The sequence below is a fragment of the Talpa occidentalis genome, unplaced genomic scaffold (assembly GCF_014898055.3).
Source record: "Talpa occidentalis isolate TD23 unplaced genomic scaffold, MPIMG_talOcc4v2.1, whole genome shotgun sequence".
NCBI classification, from domain to species: Eukaryota; Metazoa; Chordata; class Mammalia; order Eulipotyphla; family Talpidae; genus Talpa; species Talpa occidentalis.
The window spans coordinates 98,977,844-98,995,372 of record NW_026555331.1 but is presented as its reverse complement, the minus strand read 5'-3'; the positions used below and the strand labels follow the sequence as shown (position 1 = coordinate 98,995,372).

At 38.6% G+C, this 17,529-nt stretch overlaps 1 protein-coding gene across 1 annotated transcript in view; it reads right to left on the bottom strand.

The window, feature by feature from the left end:
* Positions 1–447: 447 nt before the first annotated feature.
* ABCB5 (ATP binding cassette subfamily B member 5) overlaps positions 448–17,529 on the bottom strand; it is a 99,295-nt gene continuing 82,213 nt past the window's right edge. The window contains exons 23-27 of the mRNA XM_054691917.1: positions 13,819–13,975; positions 12,094–12,291; positions 9,667–9,873; positions 1,935–2,081; positions 448–645 (exon numbers count right to left, since the gene is read on the bottom strand). Coding sequence (XP_054547892.1) covers positions 448–645; positions 1,935–2,081; positions 9,667–9,873; positions 12,094–12,291; positions 13,819–13,975 — 907 coding nt within the window. The remainder of the gene's footprint in view (positions 646–1,934; positions 2,082–9,666; positions 9,874–12,093; positions 12,292–13,818; positions 13,976–17,529) is intronic.

Here is a 17,529-nt window from a genome sequence, read left to right as displayed (position 1 = left end):
ATCTTTCTCATTGTTAAAAATCTTTCAATTTAGTTATCTGGATATTCCCTGCCAGCCCCCCAACATATTCTCAATTTTATGAGATTGATGTGCTGCCGACTGTGCTAAGGAGGCAAGGCTCATATTCCCAATTTTATAGCAGAAGTTGATGAGAAAATAGGTTTGTTTTACAGAAAGATGCTATATAAGTAGTTTGTGCTTTAGGACAACATGCAAATGTGCTTAGGATATTTTTATGAAGTGAGGGCTACTTTTCGCTCACATGCATGTAGCAACTTTGTTTCCTTTTTAAAATCTGAAGAGAAGACAGTATGTAAACAGAACATGTCTGCACTAGAGTAGCATCATTCTAGATATTGATACATGCAATAAAAAGACATCAGAGCAAGCCAAATTTTTAAGTACTCTTTCTTTGCATTACACAAAGATTAGCTAACTCTAACGGCATCATTGCACTGACTGTGCATTTACTAATTTAAAATATATGTCTCGATTTCTTAGGAGCTCTTGATGAGTTCCCTGTTCCTTTATTTTTCCATTGTGCAGAACCACTATCAAATCTGCATTCTGTATTGTGGAGAGTCTGTGCGCGACCACTAGGCACGTCCTCCCTTTACTGGCCTTATTAAGGGCTTGCTGAACCACCTGGAAGAAAGAAGGACCTGTAATTGCTAGCTCAGGTTAGGTGCTAATAAATTTGCTGATGTCAAAATCAATAATGGTATTCAAATAACATTCTTTAGCTGCTTATCCCCAAGGAAACTGTTCTACTTTGTAAATAGGTACTATTTCTATATTTAGAATTGTCTGATTTACTTACTCCATTTCTTCTCACAGTTTTCTTTTTCTTTTTTGGTAAAATTTTGCTGTAATACTGTCCTGGTTAAAACAGTGTCTATGCTAACTAACCCTGAGGTTACAATGCTGTATACAGAAAATGAGAGTGGAGGGTGACTTTCTCAGTGATGACTTTCTCATTAAAATCTTTGCAATAATCCTATAATCATTTTTCTGATGCGTGAATCAAGATTCAAAAACTCAGGTGACTTTGACCAAGGTCATGCTGCTAGTAACGGATGAATCCACGATTATAGCCCAGATGTGTCTGATTCTAAAAGTCATTTCTTTTTTCCTTTCATAACACACGGTCTCTTCTTGGAAATCAAGAATGATAATCATGTATTAATAGTAATCCTGTGAGATTAACCTCAGGGGCTTGTAGATGAAACACCTCTATTAGAGTTTAGGGAAGTTAATTAGCTTTTCTAAATCTTAGTGTGCTAATCTGTAAAATGAACATGCTAATACAGTAAGCTAAATCATCAAGTTTTGGTGAGACTTGAGATACCAGCATATTATCAACATTTGAGCATCAATGATTATCACTCCTCTAACAAATGTTCTTTAACAAGTAAGTGCCTACTACATGCAAGAAACAATTAGGGGATTGGGATGTAACTACAAAATTAAACGTCTAAAGGAGCTTGTCATATAGGTTTGTTGTCAGATGTCTGCTTCCTTCTCAAAATGAGCTGACTCATAGTCTGCAGAAGGTGGAGTGACTAGGAGACTCTGACACTGTAGTGCGGATGACTCCTTTACATAAGCAGATTGCCTTATTACTTTGTTTGGCAACACTGGAATAATAACAACATAGCAAAGTTATTTTTCTTGGACTTTTTTTCCTTGAGTGAGGAAACATTTAAGTATTCAATCCCTTTGACAGTAATGCCAGTCCAAGAGAGAAAACCTTTCCTGAGCATAAGATACCCTCTATCCAAACTCTAACCAAACTTTCATTAGAACTGGTAATCCTATGGTTACAATTCCCTACAGGCCTTTCTCTCCCTAAGCTGACCTTGATTTCTTCTATGACTCGCCACTCTCATATTTGATATTCTATTCTGAGATAAGAGAAGAGAAGAGTATATTACCTTTTCACTCTCATTGTCAAGGGCTGAAGTGGCCTCATCCAACAATAAAATTTTTGGTTTTCGGAGAAGAGCCCTTGCAATAGCTAGTCTTTGTTTCTGGCCGCCAGAAAGTTGTGTTCCTTTCAGTCCAACTTGTGTATTATATTTCTATTACAGGAACATGAAATTAAGAAAGCAAGGCTAGGTTATTTAAATTAGCATGGCAACTGTAGGTGAGAGCCATCTAAATATTTCAAATTTTGCTACTTTTGAATATTTGTGTCCCAACAAACACTGAAATCTATCCTTGGGCTTTTGTGCAAAAACAGACTAAACCAGAAGTAAACACAACCATCACATGTATGTATTTAATGGGATCACAAATTGCAGATCTCTATCATTTTGCTTCTACAAAGGAACTGTTGAATTAAAGTATAGCAACAACAAAAAAACCCTGGCAAAATGCAAGTTCCCAGTAAACAGAATTTTTTCTGTGAAGTTACATTACTTTTTTAAAAGATTTATTTATTTATGCATACAAGAGCTGGGGTACAGGCCAGAGTTGCCGGGGGTGAGAGGATTCACCAGAGAGAGAGCGGGGAACAGAACAGGCAGACGGACTAAAATACACTGCTGATGGGAGCATTGGGCGAGACAGGAGACAGGTCTGCTGCACCATGTGGGTAGCTCCCTGGCCTGCTGCGTCCCATCCTGCAGAGGCTGCAGACAGCTTCACAGTGCTGTGCTCAACCCGCTGTGCCACCAGGGAGGCCCTATATTACTTTTTATTTATAGATCAAGATGATTTAAAGTATCTAACCACAAGGAAATCACTGGGTTCCTACGCTTTGTCTCTCAATAAACCTCTAAGGACACATTGCTCCAAACACCAGTATACTTTCCTCAGAGGTACAGGTAGCTTTCCTGATAATGTTTGGCCGGCATTGTGAGGCAGTTTATTTCTCTTTCCAGGATATAATGGTGACATTTAGCATGTCATAAAGTTTCTACAGGTCTCCTGCCTACTAGTGACCCATTCTCAAGTGTTTGCCTCCAATGAAGGATAAAGGAAATTTCACATATCCTGAAACCTTCATAGTCTGCTATCACAATTGTCTGTTCAGTTAGTCAAAGCGGATTCCTGTTTGCTTTCTAGATTGTTCCACTGACTGTTTTCTTTCCAAAGTTTCACATTGCTTTCTAGCAGCTCTTTCCAATTCTCTTAACAAATACATACCACTGATACCCAGAAAAGAATGTGTACATGGGTCAGCTCTACTGGGAGCAAGTCTAAGCAGTTGTCTCAGCAGACCTCTCCTGACTCACCCTCTGCTCGCCTCAGCAATGTACTTCAGTCTGTCTGTTCTGTTCCCCACTCTATCTGGTGAATTCTCTGGTGAATTCTCTCTGGTGAATTCTCTCACCCCCCCACACCTCTGGCCTGTACCCCAGCTTTTGTATGTATAAATAAATAAATCTTTAAAAAAATTTTCCACAAAGTTCCCATCCAAATTAGAGAATCCATTCTTAAGCTAAAAATTGGTGGGGACAGGGAGGTATAAGAAAGGAATGAAAATAGGCTTGTAGTTCTCCTGCCAGTTTAGCTTTAATTGTATATGGATTATTCTTGCTGAAGAAGATATAACATTAACTTAGAAATCACTTTGCATTTCTTGGCCTTCTCAGGATTGAAGAAAGAAGTTTAAAAAATGAATTGGATAAAATTATATTCAAGTTTTGACTGTTGTTAAGTAGAACAGATTATAAATGTAGACATAGGCATTGTTTCGATCATGATCTAAAAACATTTTTAGATAAACAAAGTTTTATTTTTTTAAGATTTATTTATTTATGCATGTAAGAACTAGGGTATAGGCCAGAGGTAAGGGGGTGAGAGGATTCACCAGAGACAGAATGAGGAGTAGAACAGGCCGAACTACTGAAATACACTGCTGAGGGGAGCAGCGAGCAAGACAGGAGAGGTCTGTGGCACCATGTGGGTCAGCTCCCTGGCTGGGGATCAACCAACTCATGCTACAGTGGCTGGCTATAGCTTGATATCACTGTATCTTTAACTCCTGTGCCACCAGGGAGGCCCCTGAAAGTTTTATTTTATTTATTTATTTATTTTAAGATTTATTTATTTATGCATACAAGAACTGGGGTACAGGCCGGAGGTGTGGGGGGCGAGAGGTTCACCAGAGACAGAGTGGGAACAGAACAGGCGGGTTGACTGAAGTACACTGCTGAGGGGAGTAATGGGTGAGCCAGGAGAGGTCTGCTGCACCATGTGGTTTGTTCCCTGGCTGGCCAGAAGATTGAACTTGGGAGATCGAACTCCTGCTGCAGTGGCTGCGGACAGCTTCATAGGTTGTGTCTTAACCCCTTCCACCACTGGGAAGGCCTTTATTTATTTATTTATTTATTTATTTATTTATTTATTTATTTATTATTTTTTAAATTTTATACCTTTTTTACATCATGTATGCATTTTCATCTTGGTTATCGTCCCCATACAATTCCCACCCATCCTTGTTTTGATCCTGCTCCTTCCCCCCACCCTCATAGTGTGTAGTGTGTCTCTGGTTTATAGTTGCTTGTTGATTTTGATTTTTACTTTATTATAATTAGTCTTTTTCCTTGTCCCTTATTTAGGTTTTCTAAAGTCCTGCTATGAGTGAGACCATCTGGTAGTTTTCTTTTTCTTTCTGGCTTATTTCGCTGAGCATGATCCCTTCCAGCTCCATCCATGTTGCTGCAAATTGCATGAGTTTATCTTTTAATGAAGAGCCATAGAATTCCATTCTTCTCAGTTTAAACTGAATGTCTAAATCAATTTTCTTTTTTTTTAAGATTTATTTATTTATGCAAGAACTGGGGTACAGTTGGAGGCATGGGAGGGTGAGAGGATTCACCAGAGACAGAGTGGGGAACAGAACAGGCAGACAGACCGAAAGCACTGCTGAGGGGAGCAGCGGGTGAGACAGGAGAGGTATGCCACGCCACGTGGGAATCTCCCTGGTCAGCAGGGAATCAAACCCATACTGCCGAGGCTGTGGACAGCTTCACAGCACTGCGCTCAACCCGTTGTGCCACTGGGGAGGCCCCTAAATCAATTTTCTGGCAAACATGGGGATGGTGAACACCCTGAAAATACCTCTTTAATGCAATGCTCAAGGGCCAATGGTTTCTTGATATGTAACTGGGGCAAAAAGCCAACTCAGTCCTGGAGGGCACACTAGAAAGAGTCTAATCCTAAATGAATTTCATTCTGGAGAATCCCTGTGGTCCCTAGCAAGGAGTTAGAAGGTTAATTCTAGTGTGCAATGTCCTACTCAAGGAGCCATGAAAACACTTGACTGAGAGCTGCCACTGTAGATATTGTAGGGACTACATTACAGCTGGTGTGTTTCTCTAGACAAAGGCGCTGTATATCAACATTTTTTCCATGTCACACACTCATATTTTCAAATGCTGCTGGTCATCTCCATGGCATATACAGATGATATAACTTTAGCACATACCAAATTGATTCTTTGGTATTTGTACTCCTGGTTTGAGCTTTCAGACAGGTCCACAGTCCCTTACTTGAAACTCTTACAGTTCCTTGAGTTTAAGAAACCTACTATTGGCCTCCCTGGTTACACAAGGGGTTAAGCACAGCACTGTGAAGCTATCGGATCCCTGGCCAGGGAGCAACCCACATGGCGCAGCAGACCTCTCCTGTCTGGCCTGCTGCTCCCCTTAGCAGTGTAGTTCAGTAAGTCTGCCTGTTCCATTCCCCACTCTGGTGAATCCTCTTATCCCACGCACCTCTGGCCTGTATCCCAGTTCTTGTATGCATAAATAAATCTTAAAAAAAAAACCTATTTATCTAAACTATCCATCCATCTATCCTTTAGAAGAAAATGTACTATATATTATATATATTATATGTGTATTTAATATATAACATATTTATATATATGTATACATATATATGTGTTTTTATATATTATATATGTTTTTACATATATTATATATGTATTTAATACAGAATATATATTATTTAACATTCCCAGAAAGGGCAGCAGCTGATAAACAGACATGACTATTTATGCAGAAATACTGATTATTCATTCTAAGAAGGATTAATAAAGACTACATATAACCTCACATTTTAGCTAACATACAAAATTTGAGTGTTGGGAAGTGGGAAAGGAAGGCATTTAAGACATGGATTGTATTTTTTCTCTCATCTAAACTGCTGTAAGCACCAGGACTTGCCACCTTAATGCCAGTCTTTGCCACTGACATGGAGGGCACAGAAACTCTTGGATGAGCAAACAAAAAGGCTGAGCTTCAGCAGTTAGTTTTGGTTTAAATATAAAAACTTGATAGTATAATTTCTTTACTGAAAAATATCAGCAGTTTCCTAATTTCAAGAAGATAGAGTCTAAAATTCTTAGCCTGGTATATCAGCATCTTCACATTTAGTCTGTTCATATTTGGCTTCTTCTCAATTTCTCAATTTATGCCTTTTATGAAATAGCATATTCTTTCTCAAAGTTTATTGTGAATAATTAGCACAATGAATCTTAGTAGTGTGCAGTTATGCATAAATTTGAGAAATTGTGCAGTAAGAATAAAAGATAATAAAATGAGGTAAGGATCAGGTGATGGACTATCTGATGGTGGTGTCCAAATATTACCTCAATTAAAAATAAGTAAATGAATTAAAAAAAGTCAAATGGGGGGCCTCCCCGGTGGCGCAGCGGTTGAGCGCTCGGTTGCGAAGCTGCCCGCGGCCTCTGCGGCGCCGGTTCGATCCCCGGCTGCTCCCCGGCCACCAGAGGAGGGTCCCACATGGTGCGCAGACCTCTCCTGCCGCCCGCTGCTCCCCTCAGCAGTGTACTTCGGTCCTTCTGCCTGCTCTGCTCCCCACTCTGGCTCTGGTGAATTCTCTCACCCTCCCGCGCTTCTGACTGTACCCAGTGCATGTATAAACAAAACAAACAAACAAACAAATAAATAAATAAAAACATGCCTCTATTAAAAAAAAAAAAAAAAGTCAAATGGCACAAATAAACATTTTGTAATTATGTCAACTAGCATTATTATATTACTAATTATAAAATGAAATAAAACAAGGAAAAGGATTTAACAGAGACTGTAAAAGTAGAATTTTACCACATATGAATTAAGGAAAAAAATGATCAGGATCATGTGGTTGACAATGTGACCATGAATTAACAATGTAGTGAGTGCTTTCATTGAAAGGAATTACCATTGGGTCTCCCTGGTGGCACAAGGGGTTAAGATACAACCTATGAAGCTGTCCACAGCCTCTGCAGCGTGATTTCGATTCCATGGCCGGCCAGGGAGCAACCCACATGGTGCAGCAGTCAATCTGCCTGTTCTGTTCCCCACTCTGTCTCTGGTGAAGCCTCTCACCCCCCATGCCTCTGGCCTGTACCCCAGCTCTTGTATGCATAAATAAATAAATCTTTGAAAAAAAAGAAAGAAATTACCATTGAAAGATACAGAGTCGGGCCTCCCCGGTGGCACAGCGGTTGAGCGCTGGGTTGCGAAGCTGACCGCAGCCTCTGCGGCACCTGTTCGATCCCCGGCTGCTCCCCGGCCACCGGAGGAGGGTCCCACATGGTGCGCAGACCTCTCCTGCCACCCGCTGCTCCCCTCAGCAGTGTGCTTCGGTCCTTCTGCCTGCTCTGCTCCCCGCTCTCGCTCTGGTGAATTCTCTCACCCTCCTGTGCTTCTGACTGTACCCAGTGCTTGTATAAATAAATAAATAAATAAATCTTTATAAAAGGAAAAAAAAAAAAGAAAAATCTTACTTAAAAAAAAAAAAAAAAAAAAAAAAAAAAGAAAGATACAGAGTCACAATATTCATTAAAAGTGTCAATCCTTCCTTTATAGTTAGTACTACAGAACTTTGCTGTAGTAAGAGAAGTTGTACTAGTAGCCTATTTCTAGTTCTAGGTACCATTTAGTGTGGATACTACTTAGTGAGGGAAGATCTAATAGAATAAAAGAGAATGGTGGCCATTATCTTCTCTTAAAGAGCAAGGCACTAGATTAGTTGTTTGGTAAAATGGCTATTAAATGTTGGTATTTGACTATAAAGTGAGCTAGAAAATCACAATATAAAATTTTGTTTCTAATTAAATATAGGTTAAGGGCCTCCCTGGTGGCACAAGCGGTTGAGCGCAGCACTGTGAAGCTGTCCACAGCCTCTGCAGCGTGGGTTCGATCCCGGCTGGCTGGGGAGAATCCCACATGGTGAAGCAGACCTCTCCTGTCTCACCTGCTGCTCCCCTCAGCGGTGTATTTCATCACTCTGCCTGTTCTGCTCCCCGCTCTGTCTCTGGTGACTCCTCTCACCCTCCTGCACATCTGGCCTGTACCCCAGTTCTTGTATAAATAAATAAATCTTAAAAAAAAAAGGTTAAAACTAAATTAAAATAGAGATACCTATTTTAATTAGAAACAAAATTTTATATTGTGATTTTCTTTCTTTATGTGTGTATGCAGATGTGAATACTCAAATACTTATGCACTTTACCGTTAGCTGTTTCTTTGCTGTGCTAAATTCATCTCTACAGTAAGTCAAGATTTGGGGCTTTTTTGAGATTTTGCATCAACTGTCACAGCCAATACAGAGATCAAGGTGATAAAAATGACAGGCATTTCTTATCTTAGGGAGGGGAAACATTAAATAAGTCAGTAAGCACTCAGGATAATTTCAGACTGTGATAAGCACCCTGAAGACTGTGATGTGATGTGGGGTAGGTGATAGGAATTGTGGGGACTTTTAAAAATAAGATGGCCAGGGAAGGTCTCTGCATTTGAAAGAGGTTCAAAGTTGAGGCGTTGTCTCTGCAAGAGTCAGAGGAAGAAACACTAAGTGTAAATGTCTTATTAAGGAAGAAATTGACAGGCTTATGTGACAGAAAAGAGGCCAGCTCAGCTGGATCAGAATAAACATATGGTAATGATGGAGCTACTGAGGCAGGGGGGACCAGATCATAGGCCTTTTCAATCATATAAGGAGTCTAGACTTTATTGTAAGTAAAAAGGGATGCCATTAGGAAGTCTTAAACAGAAAGGAATATGATCTAATCTGTATTTTTAAATGATTTCTCTGGTTGATGTGAAAAAGGAGAATTATAACGGGGTAAGACTGGAAGCAGAAAGCACCCTAGAGTGGTCCAGAGAGGGGCAATGGTGGTATAGATAGGAGTAGAGTATAGAACTATAGATAGGGAGGAATTCAAATATTAAAGTTAATTCATTGAATGTTAATGTATTTTGGTCTTGGGAAAATTAGTTACACAAAAATCTCAAATGGGGCCTCCCCAGTGGTACAGCAGGTTAAGCGCAGCGCTGTGAAGCTGTCTGTAGCCTCTGCAGTGCCGGTTCAATTCCTGGCCAGTTCAATTCCACATGGCCCGGCAGACCTCTCCTGTCTCGCCCGCTGCCCCCCTCAGCAGTGTATTTCAGTCCTTCTGCCTGTTCTGCAACCTGCTCTGTCTCTGGTGAATTCTCTCACCCTCTCTCGCCTCTGGCTTGTACCCCAGTTCTTGTATGGATAGATTAAAAAAACAAAACAAAACAAAACTCAAACGTTGCTTTTTAAATCTAACTTTATATTAGTTATAGGCAACAAATAATTGTATAATCCAAGGGGCACATAAAAGAAACTCTTAGGCCCAGTAAACTACTTGTCAACTTTGTAGTCAATATTTTTTCTTACCTCAGGGAGACTCTCAATGAAAGAATGGATATTTGCTGCGTTTGCTACTTCTTTGATCTCATCTAATGGCACAACACGTCTGTTATCACCATAGGCAATGTTCTCAGCAATGCTACAGTTGAAAAGTACAGGCTCTTGAGAAACGATTGCTATTTGGGAACGGAGCCACTGTATGTTCAATTCTTTTGCATCCACACCATCGAACAGCTGCCAAATGGAGAATGATATGTGAAGATCTAACAACTGTGTCATGTTATGGTTCACTGTATTTAAACATATACAAATCATAACAAGAAGGTAAGGAATTTAAGCTATTTTGTAGTATAATGTTACCCAAGGAAGGCTCATAAATTACATTGTATAGAAGTAGACAGCATGAAACTGACTAAAATATGAACTCAAACTTAACCTGACATTTCTACGAATGGCCACATATTCTAGAAACCTCCCCAGAGTCTAGAATATTCTGTACTGCAATCAGGTGGAAAACAACCAACCTGTACTGTAAAACAGGACTCCTCTTTTTTATAGCCCAGTGTTAGAGTTGTTGTAGATTTATACAAAAGCTCAGATGTAGAAACATGTCATCTTGCACATAACCATACTTATTCACATGGCCATATAACAACAGCCAGCTGACATTTGATGAACATACCTACAACATGATGGGGACCCTTCAGGTACCAGGGAAATAGTGGTAAATAAGACAAAACTTGTTCCTTACTGCAGATTTTATCCTAGCAGAGAGGGCGAGGAAATAAACACACTAACAAGTAATAAACTCAGAAAAAGAGAGTGCCATGAAAACGGGGTAATGGTACAGAGAGTGGTTGAGGGTGTGGGAAAGGGGTGGGGTGCATTGTTTTCTCTAAAGTAATCTAAGAAATCCTGCCTCAGCAAGTGGCACCTAGTATGTGACATGAATGATGACAAGGAGCCAGCGAAGAAGTTAGAGTAAGGATATTCTAAGCTGGGAATAGCAAAAACAAAGGCCTGTAAGTATGTTAAAAGAATTAAAGAAGCCAGTAAGGCTGACATTGTGCACAACTAGGAGAGGAGTGACAGGAAAGGAACTTGGAAAGGGAGGCAGAGGCTAAATTATGAAGGACTTTGACGGTATGGACTCTGACTTATTCAAACTGCCTTGGGAAACCATTGGAGAGTTTAAAGGAGGGAGTGTGCTATGTTATAGACAAATGGATTAGTGTTACCTAGTTCAAGGGAGCCATTTTGGGTTATTTCCTTTTGCAAATAGTGATAATCTATGGTGGGGAAAGGCTATAAATTGTAGGGGGATGAATACTAATGACAGTCTTTAATTTTTAGGGACTAATAGTTTTTTTATAAGGAGGAAGAAAGGGTTGGAAGGGGTGTGTGTGTGTGAGAGAGAGACAGAGACAGAGACAGAGAGAGAGGGAGAGAAAGAGAGAGAGGGAGAGAAAGAGAAAGATGTGGTGGCTGGGGAGAAAGGATAATTGAAAACCTGAATATATGGAATATATGGTACAGTAAGAAAAAAACAGTACTTGAAGTTCAAAGGAGGATGAGGGTTTTTGTTGTTGTTGGTTTTTTTTTTTTTTTTTTTTTTTTTTTTTTTGAGATTAGAAGTCAGAGTTTAATGTAGCTGAGTCAAAAAAGTCTTAATCATGCATATGGCTTTTACAGCTGGAGGGAATGAGGTGACCAAAGGGAACACCAGGAAGGCTGAGCAAGGGAGGAAAAGGAAATTATTATGGTCTTAAACCAGAATAGAATAAGGAGTGAGCCAAGATGTGGACATAGATCTGTCCTCCAACACTTGTATTCTGAAAGAGGTCCATGGCTTATAAGATCAAAATTTTTGGTACTATAATGGCTGGAGAATCTTTGGGTCTTTGAACTTAGCCTAGAGTCCTATTCATCATTTTTGTTATTGGTTTGCCTGTTTTCTTAGTTAAGAAATAGAGATTAAAAAAAAAACCAAAGTAGTAAACTCCTGGACTCTTAACTATTCAAACCAGTGAGGATGCTTAAGCCCAAGAGAATGTTTAAGAATAGCATCACTAACCACCAGATAAGTTGTATTTATTTAATTTATTTTTTAAAAGATTTATTTATCTATCTATCTATCTATCTATCTATCTATCTATCTATCTATTTATTTATTTATTTATACAAGCACTGGGTACAGTCAGCAGCATAGGAGGGTGAGAGAATTCACAAGAGTCAGAGCGGGGACTTTGTTCAAGAATAGGCAGATGACTGACAAAGTACACTGCTGAGGGGAGCAGCGGGTGCAGCAGGAGAGGTCTGCACGCCATGTGGGACCCTTGCCAGCAGCCGGGGATCGAACCGGCACTGCGGAGGCTGCGGGCAGCTTTGCAGTCCAGCCCTCAACCGTTGCGCCACCGGGGAGGCCTGATAAGTTGTATTTAAATTCACTCTTACCACTTGACCTTGTACAGGGTCATAAAATCTTTGCAGAAGTTGGATAGAAGTGCTTTTCCCACAGCCACTGCTGCCAACAAATGCTACTGTTTTCCCTTTCTCAATACAGAGGGATAAGTCACGAAGGATGAAAACATTTGGGCGACATGGATAGAAGAAAGAGATCTCTCGAAACTCTATATTCCCTTCACATGTGTTCTGTGAAAGAAAGTTGACAGCATTTAGAAGGATGCTTAGGAAGGTTGTAATACATTATAGTACACTAGCTGACCATAAAATGCCATAGCCATTTTAATTTTAAACATTGTATACCTCACTCTAAAGTTTTTGACTGCACATTGGTTTCTGTCACTTTTGTTTAGATTTTTATATGTTGCTGTTATTAATACTGGACTTCACCAAGTTCCTAAAAAGCATTTATTTCCTTCAGCTTCACTACCCAGACATAGTCTGATATGCAGGTTAGAGGTCTGACCGCTGCTATGAGTAAATACATATTAAAAAAAAAAAAGATTTAGTTTGTGCTTTGTACACCTTTGTCACTTAATTAAGAATAGAAGAGTCTGTAAAAGCTAACTGTATAAATGTATATTTGTAAGTTGGGCCATGTTTTACAGATAATATGCATTATGTCTTGAATTCAGAATTATTATCAGCTTTTATTTATTTATTTATTTATTTATTTATTTATTTATTTATTTATTTATTTTTTGTGGGACCCTAGCCGGTGGCCTGGGAACAAACCGGCGCTGCAGAGGCTGCACCCTATCATCTTTTATTTATCACTATTTGGTAGTGATACTTACCTAAAAATTTATTTTTCTCTCTATGCTTCAATCTCTTTAGTAGTTGATAATTTGCAAACCAATACTTCTGTATACCAGAAATGCTAAAAAAGACTTTCCAGAACTATCACTAAATGATGAGCTATAACTTTCCTTTATATATTTGCTTTATAGGATTTTAGGTTCTTTTGAATTTTGTGTTTGCCCTCAATTAATTGCATTTTAAGTATTCTGATTTAATCATCATGTCCAGCACATTCTTAGGCCAGCATATTGATAAGAAACATTGGTAGGTGGAGGGTAGGAACATCACAAAATATCTGATGATGATCTTGTTTTGTGCTCAAAGAAATGAAATGTAAGAGTTAACATGTGGTTAAGAGTACCAATTGTTGTCCCCATTACTGAATGTCCCTATTATTTCCCTTTTAACATTCATTGTCTTTTAGTGTCTGTACCAGGATATATATGTGTTTGTATAAATTTAGTAAATATAGTTCCACTTTTCCCCTTTTCAGTTTGCAGGCATATTTCCCATGAAAAAAGGTATCTGTAATAACGGGCCATTTTTTATTTTGCATATATTATCAGAGGAAAAAAAAAAATAAATTATAATGCGAGTCTTCACTCAAGATTAAAACTTTATCTGTGTACATAAAATTAAATATAAGAATCAAGCCTTTGTTCAAGAATATGGTATCAGGCAAAAAGAGTATATGTTTTTAATATAAAAATGTATTTTTTGGTAGAGATGAAAATGTGATTAAGATAAGACCCCCCTTTCTCTTTATTTGTAGCCATAAAAATTATTTCATACAAGCTTATAATTCTTACAGCATTATCTTTTGCAAAATTATCAAATAATGCCTTCATTTAAGTCTCTATTTAGAGTATGCATATAGACAATTAAGTGGACATCTAAAATCATAGTTATGCTTACCGTTTTTTTCCCTTCTTGACTATAGCTTTCTATAGTTGGTTTCTTTTCCAATAAAGCAAACAGATGTGCAGCCCCGGATTTGGCTTTGGAATAATCAGGTGCCAAAACAAGTGCTTCTCCCATGGCCATAGCTCCATATGCAATTGCAGTAAAAACTCTATGAAAAAGACAAGGGATTTGAATCTTAGTTAGACCTATTTTAAAACAAGGGAGTCTAAAAGCAAAGGAAAAAGCAGGCAGGCATAGGAATATACTCTTTTGGCCAGAAACAATACCACTAATGTTGAAGGCCTGACAATGATATCTCTTTTGTAATTTTCTACCATGTAGTAATCATCTCTCGCTTTTTATGCCAGATCAACGGTCCTAACTAGTGAATATAAAACTTCTTAGGCATTTTGATACACTGCTCAATTGCTTGGAGACTTGACAGAGAATTCAACTGACAATAGGAAGAATGAATCTCTGTCAGTAGTCAGTCCTGAATTTACACAGTAGATATAAATTGGATTTCTTCTTCTTTTTTGCATATAATGTAGTTAGAACAAATAATTGATGATTGGTTATCTGCCTATTTGATGTAAAGCTAGCAAAGGCTGTAGGAGATTATCTTCTCTAAGGTCTTAAAAAAATCTTACTAAAATATTTCTTAGCAAGATTGGAAAGATGAGCTTTGATCTTTTAGGTCTGTGATAGAAGATGATCCCATTTTCAAAACATGTTAATTATAAAATGGTAAGTATGCAAATAATATTTGGAAGCATACAGAATATTCACAGAAATGTGACATATATCATGGCCATGATTAAAAATTTTCTTCTCATTTTCTATTTCATTTTAGACATGAAACATTTTACTGAAATGAAAAATAATACATCTCAGTAGCAGAGGTAAAGGTATAATTCAGCTAAGACTGACAATATTTAAACATTAGTCAGTAAAAGGACATCACAAAACCCAGCCACTTGTGTGCTATGTTTGATTACAGAAAGGTAAACATGTCTCCTTGTGGCTTTTTCCAAAGGTGGGACCTACCAAGGGGTGGATGTTGATATAATGGCTTCAGTGATCTGGACCTCAGGTTCTGAATTTTGTTTTCTGTACAAAGGTCAAACAGTATAAAATACCAAATACCAGTTTACAGGGATGTCTAATGCTAAAGTTATTGTGGCCACTAGTTATGTGCTGTCAAGGGATTTTTAGTACTAATATTTACAGAAATAGTTAAAAGCTCAAAGTGCCATTTGAAATATTTAGTAACGAACTATAAATATCATAAGTGGTTACTGAGTTTAAAAACACATCAGAGGGGGCCTCCCCGGTGGCGCAGTGGTTGAGCGCTGGGTTGCAAAGCTGCCCGCAGCCTCTGCAGCGCCAGTTCGATCCCCGGCTGCTCCCTGGTCACCGGAGGAGGGTCCCACATGGTGCGCAGACCTCTCCTGCCGCCCACTGCTCCCCTCAGCAGTGTAGCTCAGTGCCATCGCTATGAAGGCCTGGGTTCAAAATCCCCCAGCCAGGGAGCTAACCCACATGGTGCAGTTGACCTCTCCTGTCTCACCCACTGCTCCCTTTAGCAGTGTATTTCAGTCAATCTGCCTGGTACAGGTGAATCCCCTCACCCCTGCACCTCTGGCCTGCACCCTTGTACTTCACACAAAAAATAAATAAAATCTTTTAAAAAAGAAATAAAAATACATCACAGTTTTTCTTTTTTGTTGTTGCTGTTTTTCATGTGAGGGAAAAATCAGACTGGATCAGATTTAAGCCTCAGTTTGAGCAAAAAGTCAGCAGATAATTGTATTATGAGTCGAGACCAAGATTCCAGTCCTACTGGGATAGAGACTTCTGAGAAATCAAGAACTGAGAAAATAACTTTTCTCCTCTGATTTGAGATGGGTCAAAATAGCTACTTTCTTATAACCCCACCATGAAAAGTCAGTTTAAGTATTAGGCATAACTGTACAGAGGCTAATGTCTGTTAAGTCCCTTTTAAAATGGAAACGTTACTAAGAAAGGGGTAGGGCTTTCCCTTTAGAACCTGAGTCTTTGGGAGGAAAATGACCTGAAGGGTTAATGATAGAACAAGGAGAAAAGTTTTAGTAGAAAAGGGAGTCTTGAGGCTCTCTATATTGTATTATGTATTGAATGGAAGGTAAGTGGAATGGGGGTTGATGTTGATGGGGATTATATTAAGGAACCTGGAGGGCAAGTATGAACTTTGTGGTGATAAAGTACCTGAGGGTTAAGTCGGGGCCATTAATCTCCTTTATACCTTCTTTCTCCTTCCCTGCCTCCCTACCCTCACCCCCACCCCCACCCCAATGTATTCTATGTAAAGATAGGTCAAGCCTAATCTGGTACAGAATGTTCCTAACCTAGACTAGTCCAATTAGATAGTGAACTAAACTGCAGTTCACTTCCATTCAAAAGGTATTTTTTTGTACAACAACCTGTGCTGTAAATCTATGAGAGATAACTCCTCAAATCTGGTCCAAACTCCTGGAGGCATCTAAACTCAGAGAGAACCTACTCCAGAGAAATGTCCAGGCCAATCTCCCATGCCACTGTTGGTCTTGGGAATTTCATCCATGTAGGATATAAGGAATAATTAGCTACAATAAGTGTTTGAAGTCAGTAATAACTTATTTGTCAAAGTATTACTCTTTAATAATTGCTTATATATTCCCTACATATCTATAAATGAGAAATATTCCACAGTTCAGAAATGATTTTTCTGTTGAACTAACTCTTGAAGCATAAATATGGAAAATAGGAATTAAAAATCTTAAAATTTATTTTCTATAACTTTCTTAAGCTTAAATTGTCCATGGAAGAAATTTTTTTAATCTGTTATAGTTTACTCTTATATGGATTTATATTGCTATAGTGAATTTATGGTGCAAAATCTTTGGATTGGCTCAACTGAGGGAAAACACTGAGCAGGAAGAGGTCTGGGAAGGCTCTTCAGGTGGTGGGCCACCCCCTCCGTGGTTTATAGGTTCTTTATGGGTTCATAGGGCCATTGTCACTGCATCCTCGCTATATTAATTCTTTCAAGTATGTCCTACCAATGGGGAAATCCTCTTGTCCATCATTATTGTTGAAATAAAATTGGAATTTTAAAAAGATCCTTTTGTTAGGAACAACACAAAAAAGCATAGAAATAAGTAAATCTAATTTTAACAAAATTGATCCAGATAGGGATACCCGGCATAGTTATGGTTCAGATTTATTTGTCTCCCCTTAACTCTACTTCCATATCCAGTTTGTAGAATGTGGTGACTTACCCTAATGGGAAGTATACTAGAGGGTTTAGAACCATCCAGACTCCACCATTTATTTACTAGCTCTGCGACCCTGAGCTTTACTTAAATTCTCTATGCTTCTGTTTTCTTATTGGCAAACAGGAGATAACAAGAATATCTACAACCAATAGGGTTGCTGCATAATTATTCATAAATTCATAAATTATCTAAAGTGCTTAGTACAGTGCTCAACCAATGTAAGTTATTATTTCTGTCACAGAACTGAAAGTTAATGAAAGACTTTCTGTTAGAAAATAAGCTTCCAAACTTCTATAGATACAGGTAGGCACAGCAGGTCAAATCATGACTTTTGAAGTCCCCACTGAGTTAAATTTCTTTTATTTGATCAGAAGATAGAGTATCTTTACTCACAGAGGTGGCCATTACAATTATTCCCATACTCATA